General features: G+C 45.9%; 1 protein-coding gene across 1 annotated transcript in view; it reads right to left on the bottom strand.

Moving 5' to 3' along the window:
* Ush2a (usherin) overlaps positions 1 to 22,495 on the bottom strand; it is a 666,448-nt gene that overhangs the window by 46,274 nt on the left and 597,679 nt on the right. The window contains exon 61 of the mRNA NM_001302219.1: positions 2,882 to 3,109. Within this exon, the coding sequence (NP_001289148.1) occupies positions 2,882 to 3,109 (228 nt within the window). The remainder of the gene's footprint in view (positions 1 to 2,881; positions 3,110 to 22,495) is intronic.

The raw sequence follows: 22,495 nt of genomic DNA, 5'->3' as shown, positions 1-22,495 counted from the left end.
ATACTTTATTATAAAATAGTCTTTGTGGGAGATGGATTTGGTCCGCTGAAGGCTAATTTAAGTGTGTATAGGAATATCTAGAGTAGGCCAATCATGGCACTTGGAGGTTGTGTGTTTAGAACACATTTTCTGTTCAGTAATATTTTCAGCTAGTGGTGGGTTTGTTTGGGTGTATCCCAAGGTGAGCTGAAGAGTACCTGGGGTCATCTTCACCAGGACTGAAGTGTCTAAAAGCCACCTGTCACTCCCCTCCTTTTCTGTGATCTTCACTCTTGGGATGTCACGCCTCATCTCTTCCATTACCAGGTCTCTCCCTCTCTGACTATCTCTGTTAGCGTCTAAGTGTGCTCTAGCATCTCATTGATTTTTATAAAGGCCTCAATACCTCAGTCTCCTGGCTACTGTCCCATGTCTCTGCTGTCCTTCCCACCTAAGTTTCTTCAATGAGTCTCCATCTTTCTTGATCACCATCTTTCCCACAATCTACCACATTAGGGTATCCTCTAGCACAGCATCTTCCTGTCAAGGTTGCAGTGACTTTGCCCTTCCCCGGTCTGGGTCTACTTTTCCATTCTCTTGTCTCTTCTCATCTCAATAACATCTAGTCTTTTCTCTTTGCTTCTCTTCTCTCCTTGCCTACTCACCGCCCTCCCTCAATGTCCTTTCTCATTTCATTCTCCTCTGGCTATTCTTCCTCTTTATGATCCCCAAATTCCTTGTATCTTAGTGCGAGACTCTAGGATCTCCTCCTCATTGCTAACTGCATGCTCCTCATGATGCTTCTATCCCTGTGGTTTTAAGCATGGCTGTCCGAGAACCGCCATCTGTGGAGTGACAGCCTCCAGTGGAGGTCCGGACTTTGACCTCTATTTACTTGCTTCTCAAACCTGTTCCTCTTCCAACTTTTCCTTCCCAATTAGCTAACACCTCAAGGTCAGAGCCCAGAAGGCAGTCTGAGGAGGCACTGCCTCTCCTCCTTCATGCTTCATATCTGGCCAGTAATTACAATTCTCCTCTCTCCCCTGTACATACATTTCCAACGCCCCCATCTTTCTCCATTCTACAATTTCCACTCTGATTTGGGCCATTTAATTTGAATTCTACCCTGAATTCTCCAACAGGCTCTAAACTCCCCTAGTCTCTCACAGGTCATGGGTGTGCAGTCGGGGTGAGGAAGGTGTTCCTTTGCTAAAGCCTTTGGTGATGTTCCACTCAACTCTCAACAAACTCCCTGCTCCTGTCACAGCCCAGAAGGTTGGGCCCACCCTGCCTCTAGTCTCTCCTGGTGCCATCTTCTCCTCCTTCCGTACAAGCTTCTATTTTCTTGAGCACACCAAGGTCACTCCTGCCTCTGGGCCTTGCATTTGCTGTTCATTTTGTCTGGAACTTTTTTTTTTTTTTTTTTGCTCCTATATCTTCACATGACTGCCTCTGTCTTGTCATTCAGGGCTCAGCTCAAATGTCAACTCAATTCAAATGATTATCCATTTTAAAATAGCCTGAGCAGGCATAATTACATGACTCTATTTAATTTTCTTTATAGCATGCATGGCTCCCTGAATCTCCCTTGCTTGTTTATTTACCAGCTTACCGTTTGGGCGTCTGTCCCTCTTTGACTCAACACTTTCCCCTGCATTTATTCATACCCATGTAAGGGCCCTGACAGCGGGAGACTTTCCTATCTTGTTCCCTCTTGAATAAGTGCACAGCACTTAGTAGAAGCTCAATAAATATTTGGTGAAATGCAGATGAAGGGAAGAGAAGTCAATATTCCTATTGTCAATCACGTTCTAGAGAAGCAGTCTTGGGGAGGGAGAATAAACACAGGAAGAGCTTTGATGGGTAGAGGGGGAGCTCTGTTGCTGGGGAGAGCCTGAGAGCCAAGATTCAGGATTTAGGGTTGGGGATTTAGGTCTCTTGCCCTGGAGGAAGCCTTGTCTGACGTCTGCTGGTAGAAGGTGGCTTGCCTCTTTGGGGGCCTTCAGTTAAGCAGAGGCAGCCCAGAAAGGGACAGGCTCAGGAGGTCAGAGCTGGCTCCAGAGACCCCTGGGCTAGAGCTGTTATTGCCTGTCGTCTTAAAGGACTCTGAGTTGACGCTAAGTCCTAACTTTTTCCTGTGAAGTAGACCTTGGCCATCTCCACCATCTGGGGAGAAAGACAGGAGCAGGCAGTGGCTACAGCAGCGGCAGCTAGGAGTTCTGCCACCCTGACCCAGGGAAGGACCAGAGTGGGAAAGCCAGAGGAGAGGACTGATGGTTGAATTGCTGCCAACCTTGGGGAGGGTGTCAAAAAGATGAGGTGGGTCTACCTCACGTGGGTAAGGGTTCAGTGCTTCACATGCGAGCTGTTCACGGAAATTCTGTCTCCTTTACACCCCCAGGTTGGTGAGAAGACACTTCTACGTGCTACGTTTTATAGATTGTTTTCTGAGGGCTATGCGTGGAAGTCAAGGGGTAGCAGCCAGGTGTGTCTTACTTAGTGAATTAGGTAAGTTTGATGGAAACTCCTGAAGGAAGACAGCTCTGGGGGCAGGAAGGCCAGGGTCATTTAGAGTTCAGAGCTTTTGGGACTCCTTGACTTCAAATCCCACCTCTGCTCTGGCAATTTTGCCCCAAAGCGTCTACTTAACGTTTACAAGCCTCATGAAGTTTAGTGGGTCCCACCTAGTGAGGCTGATGGGTAGATTAGATGGGGCAATCTCGGCACACTGCTGGGCCCATGGCGCCCCTTCCCTGGCTGTTCTTCACTGATCTGGGGTGAAGTGCCTAGAGGAGCCATCAAGGAGAATTAGCCCGGCTGTGAAGCTGGTTTTCTCACAGTGGCCTGATGGTATGTCAGGGCTCATCTATTCATGTGGACGATGATGCAAGGTGGACTTTACCTTGATCACTCCGTTGGTCCTTACTGGCTCTGACCACTGCAGCAGCAGAGCCCGGCCGCCTTCTCTCTGCTCTGCTGTGAAGTTCATCAGTCCGCTTGGGGCAGACTCTAAAGTCTTAATTAGGGTCCAGGGGCTTGACACCTTCCCTGCACGGTTGACAGCTGCCACACCGATGTGGTACGTCGTGAATGGTTCCAAGCCAAAGAGATGGGCTTGACGGCTTGATCCCTGTAAGAAAGATGGCAGGTTAGGTGTCCTTAAGAAGAGGATAGAAGGTCATTCTCTGAGCTGCAGGGCCAAGTCAGGGACACACCGTTTCAGCAACTATAGCATAGCTCTATAGCCAAGGTTCGACTAGCACTGGGGAGAAGGTTGGTGTTATCTTGCTTGCTCTTGTTTTGAATACAGCAAGGAATGCAGCGAAATTCTCAACCTGGAGGTTGAATGACCCTTTCACGGGTGGAGAATCAGGTATTCTGCATATCAGATGTTTACGTTACAGCTCGTAACAGTGGTGAAATGACAGCTACACAGTAGCAAGGCAAAGAATGTTATGGTTGGGGGGTCACTGCAACATGAGGCATGGTAATGAAGGGTCACAGCCTTCGGAAGGTTTCAGATAGGTGGAGAAGTTGAATCACATGGGACCTTTGGGTTTTCAGAGTTCACCAACCTACAAATTGTGATGCCCAGGATGAGAACTCCATTTAGTTCCATGGAGATCCATTGGCCCCAAGTTGCATACCAGAGACCACAGAGGGCTGTCACCAGGGTGATGGAAAGTCCTTGTGAGTGCTGCCAGGGAAGGACAATCCTAGTCCCCAGTGCTGCTTGTCTGTACAGGAGACCCCTTTGCCTTCCAGCCTCCCCCCCCCCCTTACTATGCTAGTGTGCATTTATATCTTACAGATTCCATAAGACAAACTCGAGAAAACAGCAACAAACCACTGAACTGAAAACGTACAAACCCCCTCGGAGAAGTCTGTATTAAAGTAAACGTGAAGCCATTCCTATCTGTTAGCAGCAGCGTAACTAAGACCACGAGAAGCGCCCAGAGTGATTGGTATCTAGGCTTTGAGAATTTCACCTCTGCCGATCAAGAAGAAGAAAGGGATTGGAGAATTACTTTTGTTTGTTTGTTTGTTTCTTACTTGCAGAGAGACATCTAACATATTTTGCATAACTTAGCTGGGGCTAAGAATCTTAACACTCTGAAAGGCCCTGGGGCGTTTTTGCCAATCTGGGCTAGACAGATATGTCTGTTTAAGGTAGGAATTATGCTTGCAACAGGGGGGTAACAACATATGCATGAGTAAACACACACACCCACCCACCCCCACACACACACACAAGTTTTGAGAGGGGATACTTCTGTGAAACATGACCTGGGTATAAACCATCATGACTGAGTTTTGGCTGAGCGACGCCATTTATTTGCCATGATACATGTGACCAATGTGCATTGTTTGATGTTTAAATGTGACATTGACAGTTTATCGAGTGTTTGTTTTACTGGTTGGGTAAAGGTAGGGAGAAGAGTTATTTCTCACAGGTGGTGGCTAAGAACTCAGGCACAGTTATGAGGAAGGTCTGGTCCTTACTTTGGGGACTTCCAAATGTCATTTAGAAACTAAAAAAAAAAAAAAAAAAAAAGGACAACTAAAAAACTGCAGATATATTTTCAGAGCTTTCCTCCCACTCCTGGTTTTAAGTTTCAGCTGAGCAATTGCTTCTATTCTGTGAGAAACCTGGACAGAGAAAATACAATTTCCTTTATGGATCTGAGGCTCATAAAGTCAATTTTCCTGTTTCAGTAAGTCCCATTATGATATTACACGCTAACCTCCCGAAATCTTTTAATATTTAAACATTTGCTAAGCGGCCAGACTATGAAACAAATTTTACAGAAATACTAATTTCTCTTTTTTAAAATATTAAAAGTTAGATCATGAATATTTAAAAACTTATTTCTCCACAACATTGGATTGGTCTTTTAGATAAATATAGCATCGAACCAGGATGACCACAATGAATATTAAATCCGACAGCGCTTCCAGCCCTGATTACAAGCATCCTTTTCTGACAAATGATTTCTTTTCTCTGGAAATAGGGCAAACACGGGTAAGATTAATAATGCAAAAAAGAATAATTCTTTGTTCGGAAGAGTCAGTAATAGATGCCAATGAAGGCAGACGCCCCAAAGTGACCCAGAATCACCTCTAACGGATCGTGGATAAGAAAGTAGACTGCTGGGGCACACTCAAGAGACAGTTTTTGTTGCAAGAAACCGGAGAACCACGTGGGCTCTAAAGCAAAAGCGTTTGCTTGTTGTCAGTAGTGGCGACTGCTCTGCTCCGGTTTACCTCAGAGCAGAGACTTCTGTTCAGCCCCTAGATGGCAATACTATCAAACACTTTCCGAAACGTGAGTACCTAGTGATTAACAGCCGACTGTACTGTCTTCCAGCATACTCCCGGCAACCAGTAAAAAAAAAAAAAAAAAAAAAAAAAAAAAAAAAAAAAAAAACAGAGCTGATTTCATTATAGATTCTTTTAATAAACATTTATGGCTCAGATCCTTGAAAGCGAAAGGATTCAAGATGGGCCTGCCTGAAAACCTCCACTGTCTCAAGCAGAAATGGGGCCTTCGTGGGTTTCAGGCACAAACCCAGCAACAGACGTTTCAAGGTGTGGTCCTGCGAAGAGTGATTTTAACAGTGTTTTTCTAGTCTGGCCTACGTGTACCTTGATATGTATAATTACATTTTACAGGGGAAGAGTTCTCTTGTTACTTTGTTATTTCTGAAGAGCTGCCCCTCCCCCCACCCCTCAGGCTTACCTTCACTTTTCTCTTTCCCTCCTGTGTTTTCTAGGTTCTGTTTCCTCCTCTCCTCCTCCTACCTTCTCTCCTTTCTCTCTCTGGATGTTTTCACCCTGACATTGTTTCTCTCCTCCCTTTCTGGTTTTCTCTACTCTGCTCTCTCCCACCACATTATCCTCTCCTGGGATTTTAATTATTAAACAACTTTTTGTTTTCCTTGTTTGGCTCGGATTCTCACGTGTCCTGGGCTGGCTTTGGATTTGCCGTGTGTCAGAGAATGACCCTGGGTTGTAAATTCTGTGTCTACCTCCCAGGTTTGAGCGATGGCATGGCCACCACGGCCATCACGGTCCGTCTTATGTGGCGTTGGGTTGGAACCGAGGCTTCCTGTATGTCAGGGAAGCACTCAGTCGTTGCAGTGACATCCAGCCTCGGTTGGCCCTTCATGCTGTCTGCTTTTGTCACGTCCTTCTTGGTTATCGACTCATCCTCACTATGCCGGAAACCTTCCCACATGTTCTACTCTAGGGGTAGATCAGCTTTTGTTATCTACCAGATGAAGATTAGCCCCACAAGCTAAGTGGGAAGAGATCTTTACCCTAATCTGGTTTCTCCGTTTGATAGTTCCAGTGATTTTCAGCCTCTTTCATTTTTTAAAAATATATCTGCGCACCTGTCGGAGCTGGGATGCGAATCTGTGTATCGTTTATGAAGCAAGAAGACGGGAGTCTATGGGAGGCTTGGCCGGCTGAGGGTCTGATGACAATTCAAACTACATTTTAACCTCTCAACTCCGCTCCTGGGGACACGTGAGACTACTTGGAGTCTTCGGCAGCCTGACAATTTTACACCATCTCCTCTGATTATTTTTGACGACTTGAAGTGCCCCAAAGGTGGCCAAGGGGTCAATAGGTTTATGTAGGTTGAAAATGATCAAAAATTACCATTGATCTGTAGCTGTCAATAAAAGGCTACATGGGGATAGTCCCTGCGCAAATGTTTAAACGGCAGAAAGCTACCTAACTCAGTCACCTTTGAGTCTATTGATCTGATGATCCAGCAGTTTCCAGAGCTTTCCCTCTGGTCTTTGTGGAGCATTTTCACTAAGCCCATCCATCTCAGCCCCGAGGAGGCTTCTTCAAGCTGCTCCCAGTAATGAAGCCAATGTGGTGAGGCTCAGGGGCCGCTCTGCCCATCAAGGAGTATTATGTGCTAACTACAGTTTGGAAAAGGGTTAATCTTCGTGGGGCACCACTCGCTCCATCCAACGCCAGTGAGATTTCTCTGCCTCTCTGCCTTTTATTTGTCCTCCTTGGCTTTTTATCCTAAAATAGATCAGCTCTGGCTTACAAATTCCTCTGGCCCCTCAGTTGTCGTAAATGCAAAATTCTAGAAAACAAGCGACTTCAAAAGGATAAGGAGAACACTCCTTTGGAAGTGCTGCCAGCACAACTGCCTGAGCTTAGCCCAAACACCAAGTAAGTCACTGCGTACACGGTTGCATATGCACAGTCCCAGTGCTGGGGAGATGGGAGGATACCTGGTCCTGGCCTTGCAGACAGCCTAGCTGAATCCATTGGTTCTGAGTTCTGTGAAAGACCCTGAAAAGAAGGTGGGGCGCAGTCAAAGCAGACACCCTGTGCTGAGCTCTGCTTCCACACATGATCACACATGTATACCCCACACACGTGAACACATGCGATGCAGACAGTTACTGTGTGTACGAGGAGAGATTCAGACCAACCCTTATTAGAGCACGTCGGCCTCGTAGGTTCTTTCTCACTATGACAAAACCGTACCTCACCGCACCTCACATACCTCACCATACCTCACCGTCCCTCACCGCACCTTACCATTTGCTAAGCCACAGGTTTAGAGGGAGTAGCTGGGCACCTTTTCTATGCCCCGATGCTAACGAAATATTTTTCCAGTTTTCATCAACCCAGATAATCTGACTTATGGGTGGGTTCTATGAGTTTCTTTATTTATTTTTTTTTCTATTTAGAAAAAGTAACATTTGAGTTCCTTGAATGTTGATCAACATATTTGCATTCAGTGTTTACTTTACACAACTGAAATTAGACTTAAGAAGTGATGCCTTTATGATGTCTACTCGTTACCAGCACCTCAACCTTGGATAGATAATTAAACGCATGGTAAACCAAGCTAAGACTCCCAAGACCAAAAAGCGGTAACTTTATTAGAATATTTCTACTGATTTCGCAAGTAGAAGAACGGCTCTTCAGCCTTCTCTGTTCCTGGAGCTGTCGCGGGAAGGAGAAGAAATTTATGAACGTCAACCCACATGCATGCAGAACTGTTATAAATCAAAGATCAATTCACAATACAAGAAAGGGATGGCGGGTGCATCCTAGTCTCCTGGCCGCTGGTTTTGCATGTGTGCCAGGTGTTACCACCAGGTAGTGAGATGGAGCAGCCTACACGGTCAGGGAAACATGCAGAATTGTCAGGGGACAGTTGCACTCAATTCTTCAAATGTTTTTAAAATTACATTTAAACATTTATTGTCTCTCTGTCTCTGTCTCTCTGTCTGTCTCTGTCTCTCTGTCTGTCTCTGTCTCTGTCTCTCTCTCTCTGTGTGTGAGAGAGAGGCAGACAGAGAGAGACAGAGAGAGACAGAGAGAGGGTGATTGTGTGGTGTTCACTGGAAAACTTGTGAGAGTTGGTTCTCTCCTTCTAACATGTGACTCTTCAGGATCCACCTCAGGCCTTCAGGCTCTGCAGAATATGTCTTTACCCCCAGAGCCATCCCCCCTCTGCAGCCATCTTGTTGGCTCCATATTCTTTAACCACTTCGAGCCTTTGTGCACGAGGCTTCCTGAAGGGGGAACGTGGATGGAAACTGGATTCTGAATGATCTGAATTGGGCGGGGCCGGCCCATGCTGTAGGTCCAGTTCAGAACCTGGCTCTGCTGTCTGGGAGGGAAGCACAGAGCAGCCTTTTTGAATTCAGAAGACATGAGGTGAATCTTTACAGAAGGCGTAGGTGGCGTAAGTGGGGCATGGTGTGGCACTCTGGACAGGGAAGAAGCAGTCTCACTGGAAGCTAGCAAATGGCCCGTCAGGAGGGACAGAGGAAGTTAGCATGAGAGGATGGGTTGCAGAACTGGAGGGGGCTGTTAGTGTCACCTGGGAAAGACGTTGGAGCAGAAATCTGTGAGAACTGGTTGCATTCAGAGTTCTGCACTACGACTGCTGCTGTAACACACAGACCTGAGCATTCTGCCCTGGAGTGCTGTGGAGAGACGGGAATGTAACCCATGTACTCAACTGCTGTTCAGCTGCCAAGAAGAGACTGCCGTCACCACAGGCAACCAAGAGCCACTTCTGGGAAGAAGGCCTGAAAACCTTTGCAACACCATCTCTGTCAAAATGTCTGCTATATCATCATTATCATCATCATCATCATCACCATCATCATCATCATCATCATCACCATCACCACCACCACCACCACCACCATCATCATCATCACCATCATCATCATCATCATCACCACCACCATCACCACCACCACCACCATCATCATCACCATCATCATCATCACCACCACCATCACCACCACCACCACCATCATCATCACCATCACCACCACCATCATCATCATCACCATCACCACCACCATCACCACCATCATCATCATCATCACCACCACCACCATCACCACCACCACCATCATCATTACCATCACCACCACCACCACCATCATCACCATCATCATCATCATCATCATCACCATCACCACCACCATCATCATCATCATCATCATCATCATCATCACCATCATCACCATCACCACCACCACCATCATCACCATCATCATCATCACTTTAGAAAACAGGAGTTTTAGTCAGGTTCCCGTGTGACGACTCTAAGTCCAGCAACCAAAGCAAGGATATTCGCTCTTACCGTCTAGTTGTGGTGGTGATGGTGGAAAACAGGAATGGTGTCAGTAGCCTGTGTTGTTTTGTTGGTTTTGGAAGTTTTTGTGTAATAATCCACAGATTCTGGGAGCAGCCTTATCCACTCTTGCAGAGTACCTCAGCGTAATGATCTAGTCAATAACCCTAGGTCTAGGTACAGGAGAGCAACCCTAATCAAATTCAGTGACATATGCGTAAAGAGACAGAAGTAGGAGAGTGCTGTCCTGGGAAGAAGGGGACCAGAAGGAGAGGTAGGGGGTAGGAGGAGAACAGGGGTGAACACGATCACAACACATTACGTATTTTATGAAACTATCAAAGAATACATCTAAAGATTTTTTTTTTAAAGCCTCTCACCTCGCTGTGAAACAGGCAGGCCGGGCACCTGCACCTGCATCGTGACCATTGCTGCAAGAGTGCCATGAATGCCTTGAGAGTAAGCAAACACCTTCTGTTTGCGCGCAAGTCCTGCCCCATGAGATCAACCGTACCTGCCACAACTATTGGCACAAGGACCTGTGACGAGACAGGTCACAGGCCCAAGCCACGTGGACATAGTGTGCAATGGACTCCTTTACTGTTAGAGCCGTAGATCATGTTCCCGCAAGCCTCATTAGAGAATCTTCTGTTTGTAGGAGACGGCAATCAACACAGAGACTTACAACAGGCCAGGGTACGTAGAATAGGAGACTAGGGGATGCTTATATCTAAGTGGAATCTCTATCCTGCATGCTCTTCTTCCAGGGCTCGGGGATCATTGTGGAATAGGGGGCGGGAAGACTATGGGAACCAGAGGTGGTGAGTAAACACAAGGGGACAGTGGCTTTCAGACAGGACACATGAACTCATGGTGGTTATGACAGTGTGCACCAGCCTTGTGCACGCTCAAGCCCAACCAAATCTAAACACAGAGAGGAGGTGTGAATATGAAGTCTCGCCCCTAGCTGAGGGTAGCTGAGGAGCTCCAAGACCCAAGCTGTTGGGAGGAGAGGCAGCTTTCTTAAAAAATATTGCCATGGTACCTTGACCAGGTCCCAGTAGGAAGCCACACATGGGTAGTGGAGATTGGATCTGATGAATGAGGGTGGGGGAGGACCATGTAAAGGTGGGTGGGTAGGGAATCTGGGAAGAGCTGGGGAAGGGGTGAACACAGCCAAAACTCACTGCATGGAATTCTCAAAAAACCAATAAAAGGAAAAAAGCAGAAACAAGAGAGGTTTTAAAAACAAACAAACAAACAAATAACAGCAACAAAACAAAGTCTGGAGGGGGGAAAGTGTTTGCTAAGCCTAAGGACCTGAAATCAGATCTCCAGGAAGGAGGGAGCCAGCAGCCAGGAGTATCGGTGTACACTTGTAACTCTATCTGAAATGATGAGTTCTGGGTACAGTGCGAGACCCTGACTCAGAAAAATAAGGTGAAGGGGTAACTGAGGACACCCAACTTCAACCTCTGGCCTCCACATGTGCCTACATGGACAAGCACGTGTATGGGCACAGAGATACACAGACAGACATACAGATGCACAGATATACACACACATAGATGCACACTTATACACACATGGACACATAACAGACACACTGACAGACACATAGATGCACAGAGACACATGTATAGGTGCACACACACATGCATATATATATGTATATATATATATGAATATATACAGACACACAGACACATAGACACACATTAAATACATACAGACACATAGACACACATTAAATACATAGACAGACAGACATACAAATGAATAAATACAATGAGTTTTGGGAAGATAGAAAATGAGTTGAATTACAGCTGGGTTTTCTGCCTTCTCCTGAGCTACACGTTCCCCATCTAGGCTTTTTTGCAGTCGGCACAAGTCAGTGTGGATCTAGCCGCATCCTTGCCCCAACATCTTGCACAGATCAAACACCTGCAAGTTAGAGTTACCGCTGATGGCTGGGAAGCAATATTAGCTCAGAGGCCATGCAAGTTCCAAAGTACTCTCAGCTCTGACACCACCTGTGCTTTAGAATCCAGGCACAGAGACCTAAAGAACGTACGACCCCCAAACTCCCTTCGTGTGTGACTGTGAGGTGTTGTGCTAGTCTCGTCTAGGCAGGGCCTCTTTGCTGAAACTATTACACATTCCCAACATAACATTCAGCAGTTAGGACTGTGTATTTCTCAATGCCTTCACTTGGCCAAACATCTGCACAGAGAGGAGAAGGGTGAGGAAAGAGGGCGGGCATTTCTTCTCTAAGTATACCATTCATTCATAGTGAGAGGGGTCAGTAGAAAATGAAGACTCGAGTCACAGATGATTTCCGGAAAAATTGGCTATATCAATTAATCAATAAAGCAAAAAAGAAAAAACCCACAAAACTCCCCAGAATCCTTGCAGTATATACGATGATGTTCCCATTACCATAAAAACACCAAGGGGAAAAAGAATAGCTTGAGATAGCATATTTGTCAAAGGGGAAGACGAAAAAAATTAAATTTGTGATAATTAAATTTTAAAGTGTCAAATCAGTCACACTAAATATTAAAGAACAGCACTTCTGATCCATCAAAATTAAAAATGTGCACAGTCTGTGCCCAGCAATTCTACCCTGATAATCTATTCTGCGGAAAGCTATGAGAACTATGGTGACACGTGTGTAAGAGAATCTTACCCCAGTCAGTGTGTGGTATGCATGCACTATTAGACACCCCTTAGGCCTCGGAGAAATCACAGGAAACAGGGACAGGCTCATTCTGTCCTATGCCACATGAGGGAAAGGGAAGTGGGTGAAAAAAGAGGGAGATGAGGATGAGAAGAATCTAGGAGGAGGAGGGGGAGGGGGAGGAGGAGGAGGAAGAGGAGAAAGAGCAGAGAGGAGGGGAGTAGGGAGAGAAGGGGGAGGAGGAGGAGGAAGAGGAGGAGAGGGAGGAGGGGTAGAGGGAAGAGGAGGAAGAGGAGGAAGGAGGGGGAGGAGGGGGAGGGGAGGGGGAGGAGGAAGAGGAGGAGGAGGAGGCAGAAGAGGAGAAGGAGGAGCAGAAAGCTCTGGTATTGCCGGAAATCCTGAAGAGAATAAGTCAGTGAGAATTACTACTTAATGTCTGCCTTGAAAGACGCACTGAGGGAAAGAGCCTTCGAGGTCACTGCTCTAACAGGCGAGGCAGGACCTTGAGGAAGTTGTGCTTAGGAAAGAACACAGAGGATTCCAGCCTTCTGAGGCATCCGGGACAATACATAGAGGCAAAAAGGTGCTCTAGGGTGAGAATACGCTTGGCGTTTAGCTGACAGGAAGCAGCTAGTGTACACAGAACTGACGAGATAGAGTCAAAGTGTCAGGCAGGAGCTAGTTGGTGGGACCTCAATGGGCTGAGTTCAGTCGACACAGCCTGACTCCAGGTTCTGTGGGAAGGCCAGGCAGTGGCCCCTTCTCCTTAGGGCTTAAAGTGATCATCTGGGACCTTTGGGACCATAGGTGCACACAGGTTGTGAGTCTGCTCAGCCTGACCACAGATACCATAGCTGCAGGTAGAACACATTCCACAGATGTCTTCCAACCAAGGATGGGTATTGGTGCCTCATTTGAGGGCGTCCTGAGCCCTTCACTAGAAATGAATGCTCCCAAATCAGGTGGCAGCTTTGCCATTTTGAGGACTAGTGAGTCTGCTGGTCCGTGGGGTTTCTCTAATTTCTGTAACCCCTGATTCCATTTCCTTGGAAGAGACTCATTACCTCCTTTGGGTAAGAATGTTTTTGTTGTGTTTGTTTGTTTGTTTGTTTGTTTTTTAAATCACCCGTTTTCCTACCATCAGGAAGAGCTCGTGCTATCTGCAGGCAGAAGCAGGCAGGCTTTGTTCTGGAACTTGTAAATGGTACCCAGATACACTAATTGTTTCAAGAGTGACTTCATGGTCAGGGTCAAGCAGAAGGATCAAAATCTGTTCTCTGACATTTGCCAGCCTGAGGAATGCTGGGCCAGATCTGGTCAGGAAGCAGAGGACCTAGGTTGCCCCCTCAGCAGTGGTTCTGCAGCCTGCCCCTCTGCGCTGCTCACCCTGCTCCCCTGCCTTGGTCCCAGGGCACTCTCCAATAAAGCTCAGCATTTGCTCACAATGCACCCTGGTCAGCGTCCTTCCAGGCTTAGGGACGCCTCACCATCTCAAAAGTTCCTCCGTTTGAAGAGTTTCTGGACTCCCCAGACAGTCACCTCCTTTGTTTCCTGCTTATTCTGTTTTTCTAGCATTCCCATGAGCTGTTTCCGTTGTCCTTTCTCCTGACTAGGTCTTGAGTCTTAGAGGACAGAGAATGACCAGGATTCAGAATGTGCTTAGCACCATATGGGTGTCTGCAGAATGCATAAATTATCTTTTATTTAAATACATTATCTTATTGGCAATATGCTGGCTATTTAGAAAAGAAATGCACACACACACACACACACAACTTCTTGATAAAAAGAAAATGAAACAACTATTTTTTTTTTGTAGTCCTAAGGGTGTGGAGAACTTGCAATTGCACACCCTTGAAAGGTAAAATGTAGAGTTTTTAATTTTGTATTTGTTGAAACTTGATTTTAGCTTATATGGACTTACATATTGCTTTTGAAGAATCCCATACAGTGAGGCTTATTCTGGCCTCTTTTGTGTATGTGACAGCTTTGCTTTTAATACCAATATTACCTTTCTGAAGGCAGTTTAAACCAGTGGTTATCTGTGAATCAAATGACCCTTTGACAAGGGATGCCCAAGTTTATTAGAAATCACAGATGTTTACATTAAAATTCATAGCAGTAGCAAAATTACAATCGTGAAGTAGCAACAAAATGGCTACAACATAAAGAACTGTGTTCAAGGGCTGCAGCACGAGGAGGGTTGAGAACTGCTTTAAGTGGTCACTGAATCCAATATGGGCAGTAGTACCAGCAGTGAATGTGGTACTGATGGGCTGGCACAGGATCAGCTGAACGGGTGGGTGTGTGATTGGCACTGACCAATACTATGCAGACATGGGGAACTGTGAGCACATGACAACGGCTACCTACAGCAAGAAAGGAAGTTGGGAGTCCGTGATTTCAGAGTGGGGGTGGGGGGAGTTCATCCTAAAAACAAATCTGTGTGATTTTCTGACTACCCTTTCCAAACAAAAGAGGCACGTACCTCACCCATCCCACCCCACCCATTTAGCAGAGTGATCAGACTTGGTTTGGGCCACAACATTCACAAGGCCACAGACCTATAGTCAGCCAGGCTAAGTGGCAACCAAGGCACACTGTCACCTGATCAGAGTGTGACAGCCACGACACTGATCAAAACCACAAAGTGTCGACTGGCAAGTAGAGCCTTGGGTGTCAGGCTAACGAGAACAGCCGCTCTGGGAGACACATCCGACCACTGTGAGCAGTGACCCAGTACTGCTGTTCTCAAAACTCTCTCGAAGCCTAAGTTCTTCACCCTCTGAACTCTTTGCTTATGAAGTCTCTTGTCTTAAAGGGTTAAAATACAGGGTGCTTTCCAAATCCAAATATCTCTCTCTCTCTCTCTCTCTCTCACACACACACACACACACACACACACACACACACACACACACACACACACACACAATTTTATACATACACAAAGGGGTGAAGGGAGAGAGGGAGGAAGGAAGGAAGAGGGGAAGAAGAGGAGAGGGGAAGGGAGGGAGGGAGGGGGAGAGGGGGAGGGGGAGAGAGAGAGAGAGGGAGAGAGAGAGAGGGAGAGAGAGAGAGAGGGAGGGAGAGAGAGAGAGAGAGAGAGAGAGAGAGAGAGAGAGAGTTGATGCATTTTGTTCATTTTGTCAGGGGCAGCATCAGGATTTGACAGGAGGCATTCAGACTAGCAAGTCTGTGCTCATGACCTTGTAGGCATTTTGAATATGACTTCATATCTCTTACTGTCCCACTAACAACACCAGACTTTGTAAGGCAAAGCTACTGGGTGTTAAGAAAGGCCTGCTACTGCTTTGTGGCCCAGGTTTGCCTACAGCATTCTCCCACCTGAGGAGTTGGGCTTCGTAATTAATAAAGACAATCAGGAGACTGTGGGCCTGGGGTGAATAACTCAGGCAGTGGAGTACATCACGGCGCGCACAGGAACCTGTGCTTAATTCACTCAGATAAACTTCTGGGTGTGGATGCAGATGCTCATGTTCCAGACCTTGCCTGAGGGAGGTGAGAAAGGCAGACCTTTTGGGACTTGCTGACTGTCTAGCTAGCCTACTTGGTGAGCTGTGGGCCAATGAAAGACCCAGTCTCAAAAACGAGGTGAGACGTGACGGCTATGGTTGTCCTCTGGCCTCCTCAGACATGCACGTGCACATACACAAGCCCCCTGACACACACAGGAACACCCGTGAAACCAACAACATCCCCAACGGTTTGGAGCTGAATCGTGAGGAACAGACACAAAAGGCAAACCTGTGACAGCTGAGGGTAACGTAAGAGCCACGAAATGGTGAGCGAGAAAGTCTGTAGCTCGCGCCAACCAGGCTCCAAAGGGTTAACCGTTCATCAGCCCTCAGACCTGGGCGGTTGGGCAGGCTTTAATGGCACACATCAGCAGTTGCTTGGAGACATTGAGCTGTTGCTCGAAAAATATTTTAATATAATAGGATTTAAATTTTCCCCCTTTCTTCGGATTTTTCAGTTAATATTGGAATTAAATTAAAGCATTAAGTCAACCAGCTTATCGTAAAGCAAATTATGTCAGGTTTAGCATTGGGAGCTCCGTTATAGTGTTATCTATTGACTCAAGCTTATTAACTTGTAAAGCCTCTGGTTTTAGATTATGGTCTATTGATTATCTGCTTTTATTTGCGTTTTAAATGAATAAACGAAAAGGGACGGATCAGGCCGTATTCATTATACCTTAAAGAGAAAAGGTGCTTCAGCTAAGCTCGCTTGATTAAAAGTAAAAACAGCTCGCATTTGTTTTGACAACTCACTGTGGTCTTTACTTTCATATAGACAGATCCGAGGCGGTTTTCAACTCGTGCGTTTTTGTCTGACATTTTAATAAAATAGGAAAAACATCTCACTAGAGACAGAAAGCACGCTGCGAATTTGGTATATTGGGTGCATAAGTCATTGTTCTAGAAGCTATAGTTTTTAAAAAAAAAACTTTCTAAAATATTTTCAAACAGATGAAAATGAATTCCAGTTTTATAAGAAGGGGCAATGTTCCCTTGAAGTCCTGTGACTGACACCAGGTTGGGTTGGGACAGGTGGCAACGCTGAGGTTCTAGATTCTTAATCCAAAGGGGATTACATCAGCCACCGGAGCTCAGGTCTTGGCCCAGGAAACTGAGGCCCAGAATCTTGTTGCTCTGAGTCTCATCCCCTAATAGTTCCTGACTTCCTGAGGAACTTTCTGCGAAGTGAGTGACCCTTCTGAAAATTCCCTACACACCTTTGTCACTGGAGAACAGTGCTTTCCCTGTGACCTTCCTCCCGGGAGCACCTAAGGAATCCTGGGGTTCTGATGACTCAGAAGAACAGCTGTTTAACTTGGCTGATGCTTTGTCCAAAGAAAGACACCGCCATTGTGTCAAGACCTGGAGGTTTCTGAAGCCTCAGCTGAGTATTTTACTCACGGCTATGTTTTTCCCCAGCGTAGTGCTGAGCGTCTAAGGGAGAAGGAGAGGAAAGGAACCGCCCATGTCTTAGACCCTCATTTGGTGGGAATGATGTTCTGAAAACCCACACACAAAGCACAGAAGGTGCACGTAGGTAAAACCCCAAAGTATCGCATAGCATCAGTGTGCTTTAAATGTCACCCTGCAGGACCTAGGATGAGATGTATACAACCTATGGACCACAGGCTGTGTGGGCCCTAAGGTCGCCACGAATGTGGCCCAAAGTGTTTCCGGGTGTCTCAGGCTGTGTTGATTTTATTTAAATTCTCTGCTAAGCTTAAAGCCTAGTGTGAAGAAGACCACTACAAATCTACTCGTTTTCCCCCGAGTAGATTTGTATGGCCGCTCCCTCCCACGTTATTTGCTGTAAAGGGTTCTTGCGGAGTGGGATGCAGGGGCCCTGGATGCACAGGGAGTTGGTTCCCCACCCCGCGGAAGCACAGAAGCGATGTTCAGTTATCATGGCGACTGACGCCAATTGGGTGAACACATCATTTATGTGGGTGACTAGGGCGGATGAAGAGGAGCTGAAAAATGGAAGAATTTACCTCGTCTTGCCTCTTTGATAGCCAGGGAGAGAGACTACAGAGCATGAAGGGTGAGGGCTACCCAATTCAAACCAGAGCACGTAGCCACCATCTGGGCATTTTAAAAGTAGGACACATGAAATGCTCAGATGTATCCCCCAACAGGGTGCAATAATACAGCAGTAAAAAGAAAACGGCAGGGAAGCAAGCTTCCAGGCTTCTCAGAAGGGGCAAGAATTTCCCAGAACAGCACGATCAAGGTATTTGGTGCACGGAGGTTTCTGATATCCGATGTGTATGCTATAGAGACATGCACCATGGAGGACGTTCTTCCGCCAAGAAGAAAGACCTAAGCTTTCTAGAGGGCCGAGGTGCGTGCTCCAAAGTGGACTCTTTAGACCTTACGCACTCATGCAACGTTCATTCAGGGAGATTGGCTGCTGGAGCCAGGGCAGACTTTCGAAGGCTGAACTTGACATCCATGCAGCCTTTAGCTATTTTCCTTCAAGACCCTTAATCCCCCAGATGAAGATTACTAAATTATTTCAAAGTTTGGACATTAAGATTCTTAAAACTATCCTTTTGAAAAGAAAGGACATGGGATTGAGGGCAGGGGTAGGAGGCAGCCCTGAGAGGAATCTGGGCAGGAATGGGAATGAGTACAAAGAAAAGTACAATGTGTATCTGTATAAAATTTTCCAAGATTTCATTAAAATATTAGATTATAGAAAGTTGTCCGTTTGGATCTGTCTCCGAAGGTACCAGAATTTCTTATGTCTAGAATCTTGTAGATCTGCCTTTCCCTTGGTTGTTTTATCAGGTAGAAAAAAACCCAAAACCATTCTTCTTTTAATGTTCATTTTGGAGAACAGAGGTACAGGGCAGGGATGGGGGAGAAAGGAAGGAAGGGAGAAGAAAGGGAGAGAGACAAGGATTGGTCTGCATAGGCCCTGATGGTGGATACACACTGCATTTTCTTCTGGCTACACCTTGAGGCTCTATGGACTAATACACTTAATCTATAAATCTCAATCAGCTTGGACTATAGAATCCCTTCCAAGTCCTTTCATAGTTGGGAGTGTGAGCATCCAAAATGTCGAGCAACTTCTCAGGTGTCTCTCGGATGGATGAGAAGAGGGTCTGTTAGAGGTAACAGAAGCAGCATCTCCTGGGGCAACCCTACCAGAATCAGAGTGATAACCTCGGAGAGACCAGGCTGTCTCAAGGAAGGGTATGCTAAGCAAACACAAAGAGGGGTGGATCTTAGGGAGGTAACTTGTGCCAACCACCACCCCCAAACTCCATGGCTTTCAGTCTAAATATTCTTGCCTCTTTTGAAATTCTGGTATCATTTGAACTACAAATTCTCCAAAGATCTTTTTTTTTTCTTCTTGATTTTGATTCCTTTCTCTTTCTTTCTCCTTCCCTCCCTTTCCCTTCCTCCCTCCCTCCTTCCTTCTGTCATTCTTTTTCTTCCTTTCTTCTTTCTTCCTTCCTTTCTTCCTCCCTCCCTCCCTCTGTCCCTCCCCTTCCCTCCTTCCTTCCTTGCTTCTTTCCTTTCTTTTCTGTCTCTTCTCATGTTTTGTTTGTTTGTTTGGTTGGTTGGTTTTTCTTTTGTTTTAATTTCGCTCCTTGCTAGGCACGACTGGAGGCCAGTCTAACAGCTCCATGTATCTGACTATCTTAGAATGAAAAGGTAGCACACACTGTTAATTGGACGCCTGGGGTTCAAGGAGGGGAAATGCCGAGTTGCTGTGTGAACACTGTGTGCTGACAACACAGTGACCACACTCTACTTCACAGGATTTAAAAGCCAAGCTCCTCAACCCCTTCACACCTCCTTCCCCCGCTTCGCTCTTGACCGTCTGTGAGACTAATATAATTTTTTAAGTGATTTATTTCCAACAGATGTGATCCTCTGCACAATGTCCCCTAACAATTTTAATTTCTGAATATAATAAGCATCTAGTCCACTAATAAATAATTATCACTCTGCTAAGGACAAATGCCAAGGCTTACGGCATGATGGCCAGGTCGCTCAGTGCTGGGAGGACAAGGTGAATCTCCTGAGACTCCTACTATGTTGAAGCCAAAAGTGCTAATTACAGCATTTCTAAACACGATAGGCCACGAAGGAAGAGAATTAGCCACAGTTTAATGCACACAGTGATTTAGAAAGCTACTCTCCTCCATTTATTTGTTTACTTGTATGTATTCATGTTTGTGTGTGGTGTGTGTGTGTTCATGTTGTTTGTGGTATGTGTGTAGTATGTGTGTATATTCATGTTATATGTGGTGTGTGTGTTCATGTTGTGTGTAGTATGTGTGTGTGTTCATGTTGTATGTGGTGTGTGTGTTCATGTTGTGTGGTGTGTGTGTATATTCATGTTGTGTGTAGTATGTGTGTGTATTCATGTTGTATGTAGTGCGTGTATGTATTCATGTTGTATGGTGTGTGTGTGTATATTCATGTTGTGTGTAGTATGTGTGTGTATTCATGTTGTATGTGGTGTGTGTGTGTATTCATGCTGTGTGTGTGCATATGGAGGCCAGAGGTCAACTTTGGGTGGTGTTCCTCAGAACCCATCCATCCACCTTGCTTTTTGAGAAAGGTTTCTTACCGACTTGGGGTGCTCCCTCTAGGCTGGGCTGTCTGGAAAAATCTTGTCTCTGTTCTTCAGGGCTTAGGTCACGAATACACAAGTCCATGCTTAGTTTTTCTTTAGGTTCTGAGGGATGGGTCTTGGGTCCTCCTGCTCACTGACTGAGCTACTTCCCTAGACCCAGAAAGCTACTTTTAAGAATCCCCTGTGGCATCCCTGGCCCAAGAGGCAACTGTATAAGGCCTCTGGGTTCCCGTAGGGGAGGGCCCGGGAGCGGCAGGACCCCTGCGCCTGAGACACCACCGGAACCTGAAGGAAACAGACCGGATAAACAGTTCTCTGCACCCAAATCCCGTGGGAGGGAGAGCTAAACCTTCAGAGAGGCGGACACGCCTGGGAAACCAGAAGAGACTGCACTCTGTGCACATCCAGACGCCAGAGGAAAACACCAAACGCCATCTGGAACCCTGGTGCACGGAGGCTCCCGGAAAGAGCGGCCCAGATCTTCCCGGTTGCCGCCGTGGCGGAGAGGACTTAGGCAGCACCCCACGAGCAAACTTGAGCCTTGGAACCACAGGTAGGACCAACTTTTCCCCTGCAAGAAACCTGCCTGGTGAACTCAAGACACAGGCCCACAGGAACAGCTGAAGACCTGTAGAGAGGAAAAACTACATGCCCGAGAGGAAAAACTACACGCCCGAAAGCAGAACACTCTGTCCCCATAACTGGCTGAAAGAAAACAGGAAAACAGGTCTACAGCACTCCTGACACACAGGCTTATAGGACAGTCTAGCCACGGTCAGAAATAGCAGAACAAAGTAACACTAGAGATAATCTGATGGCGAGAGGCAAGCGCAGGAACCCAAGCAACAGAAACCAAGACTACATGGAATCATCGGAGCCCAATTCTCCCACCAAAGCAAACACGGAATATCCAAACACACCAGAAAAGCAAGATCTAGTTTCAAAATCATATTTGATCATGATGCTGGAGGACTTCAAGAAAGACATAAAGAACTCCCTTAGAGAACAAGTAGAAGCCTACAGAAAGGAATCGCAAAAATCCCTGAAAGAATTCCAGGAAAACACAATCAAACAGTTGAAGGAATTAAAAAGGAAATAGAAACAATCAAGAAAGAACACATGGAAACAACCCTGGACATAGAAAATCAAAAGAAAAGACAAGGAGCTGTAGATACAAGCTTCACCAACAGAATACAAGAGATGGAAGAGAGAATCTCGGGAGCAGAAGATTCCATAGAAATCATTGACTCAACTGTCAAAGATAATGTAAAGCAGAAAAAGCTACTGGTCCAAAACATACAGGAAATCCAGGACTCAATGAGAAGATCAAACCTAAGGATAATAGGTATAGAAGAGAGTGAAGACTCCCAGCTCAAAGGACCAGTAAATATCTTCAACAAAATCATAGAAGAAAACTTCCCTAACCTAAAAAAAGAAATACCCATAGGCATACAAGAAGCCTACAGAACTCCAAATAGATTGGACCAGAAAAGAAACACCTCCCGTCACACAACTGTCAAAACACCAAACGCACAAAATAAAGAAAGAATATTAAAAGCAGTAAGGGAAAAAGGTCAAGTAACATATAAAGGCAGACCTATCAGAATCACACCAGACTTTTCGCCAGAAACTATGAAGGCCAGAAGATCCTGGACAGATGTCATACAGACCCTAAGAGAACACAAATGCCAGCCCAGGTTACTGTATCCTGCAAAACTCTCAATTAACATAGATGGAGAAACCAAGATATTCCATGACAAAACCAAATTTACACAATATCTTTCTACAAATCCAGCACTACAAAGGATAATAAATGGTAAAGCCCAACATAAGGAGGCAAGCTATACCCTAGAAGAAGCAAGAAACTAATCATCTTGGCAACAAAACAAAGAGAAGAAAAGCACACAAACATAACCTCACATCCAAATATGAATATAACAGGAAGCAATAATCACTATTCCTTAATATCTCTCAACATCAATGGCCTCAACTCCCCAATAAAAAGACATAGATTAACAAACTGGATACGCAATGAGGACCCTGCATTCTGCTGC

Source organism: Rattus norvegicus, chromosome 13 (assembly GCF_036323735.1).
Source record: "Rattus norvegicus strain BN/NHsdMcwi chromosome 13, GRCr8, whole genome shotgun sequence".
Taxonomy (NCBI): Eukaryota; Metazoa; Chordata; class Mammalia; order Rodentia; family Muridae; genus Rattus; species Rattus norvegicus.
Note: the sequence above shows the minus strand (reverse complement) of the source record. Positions and strands in the feature narration are given on the sequence as shown.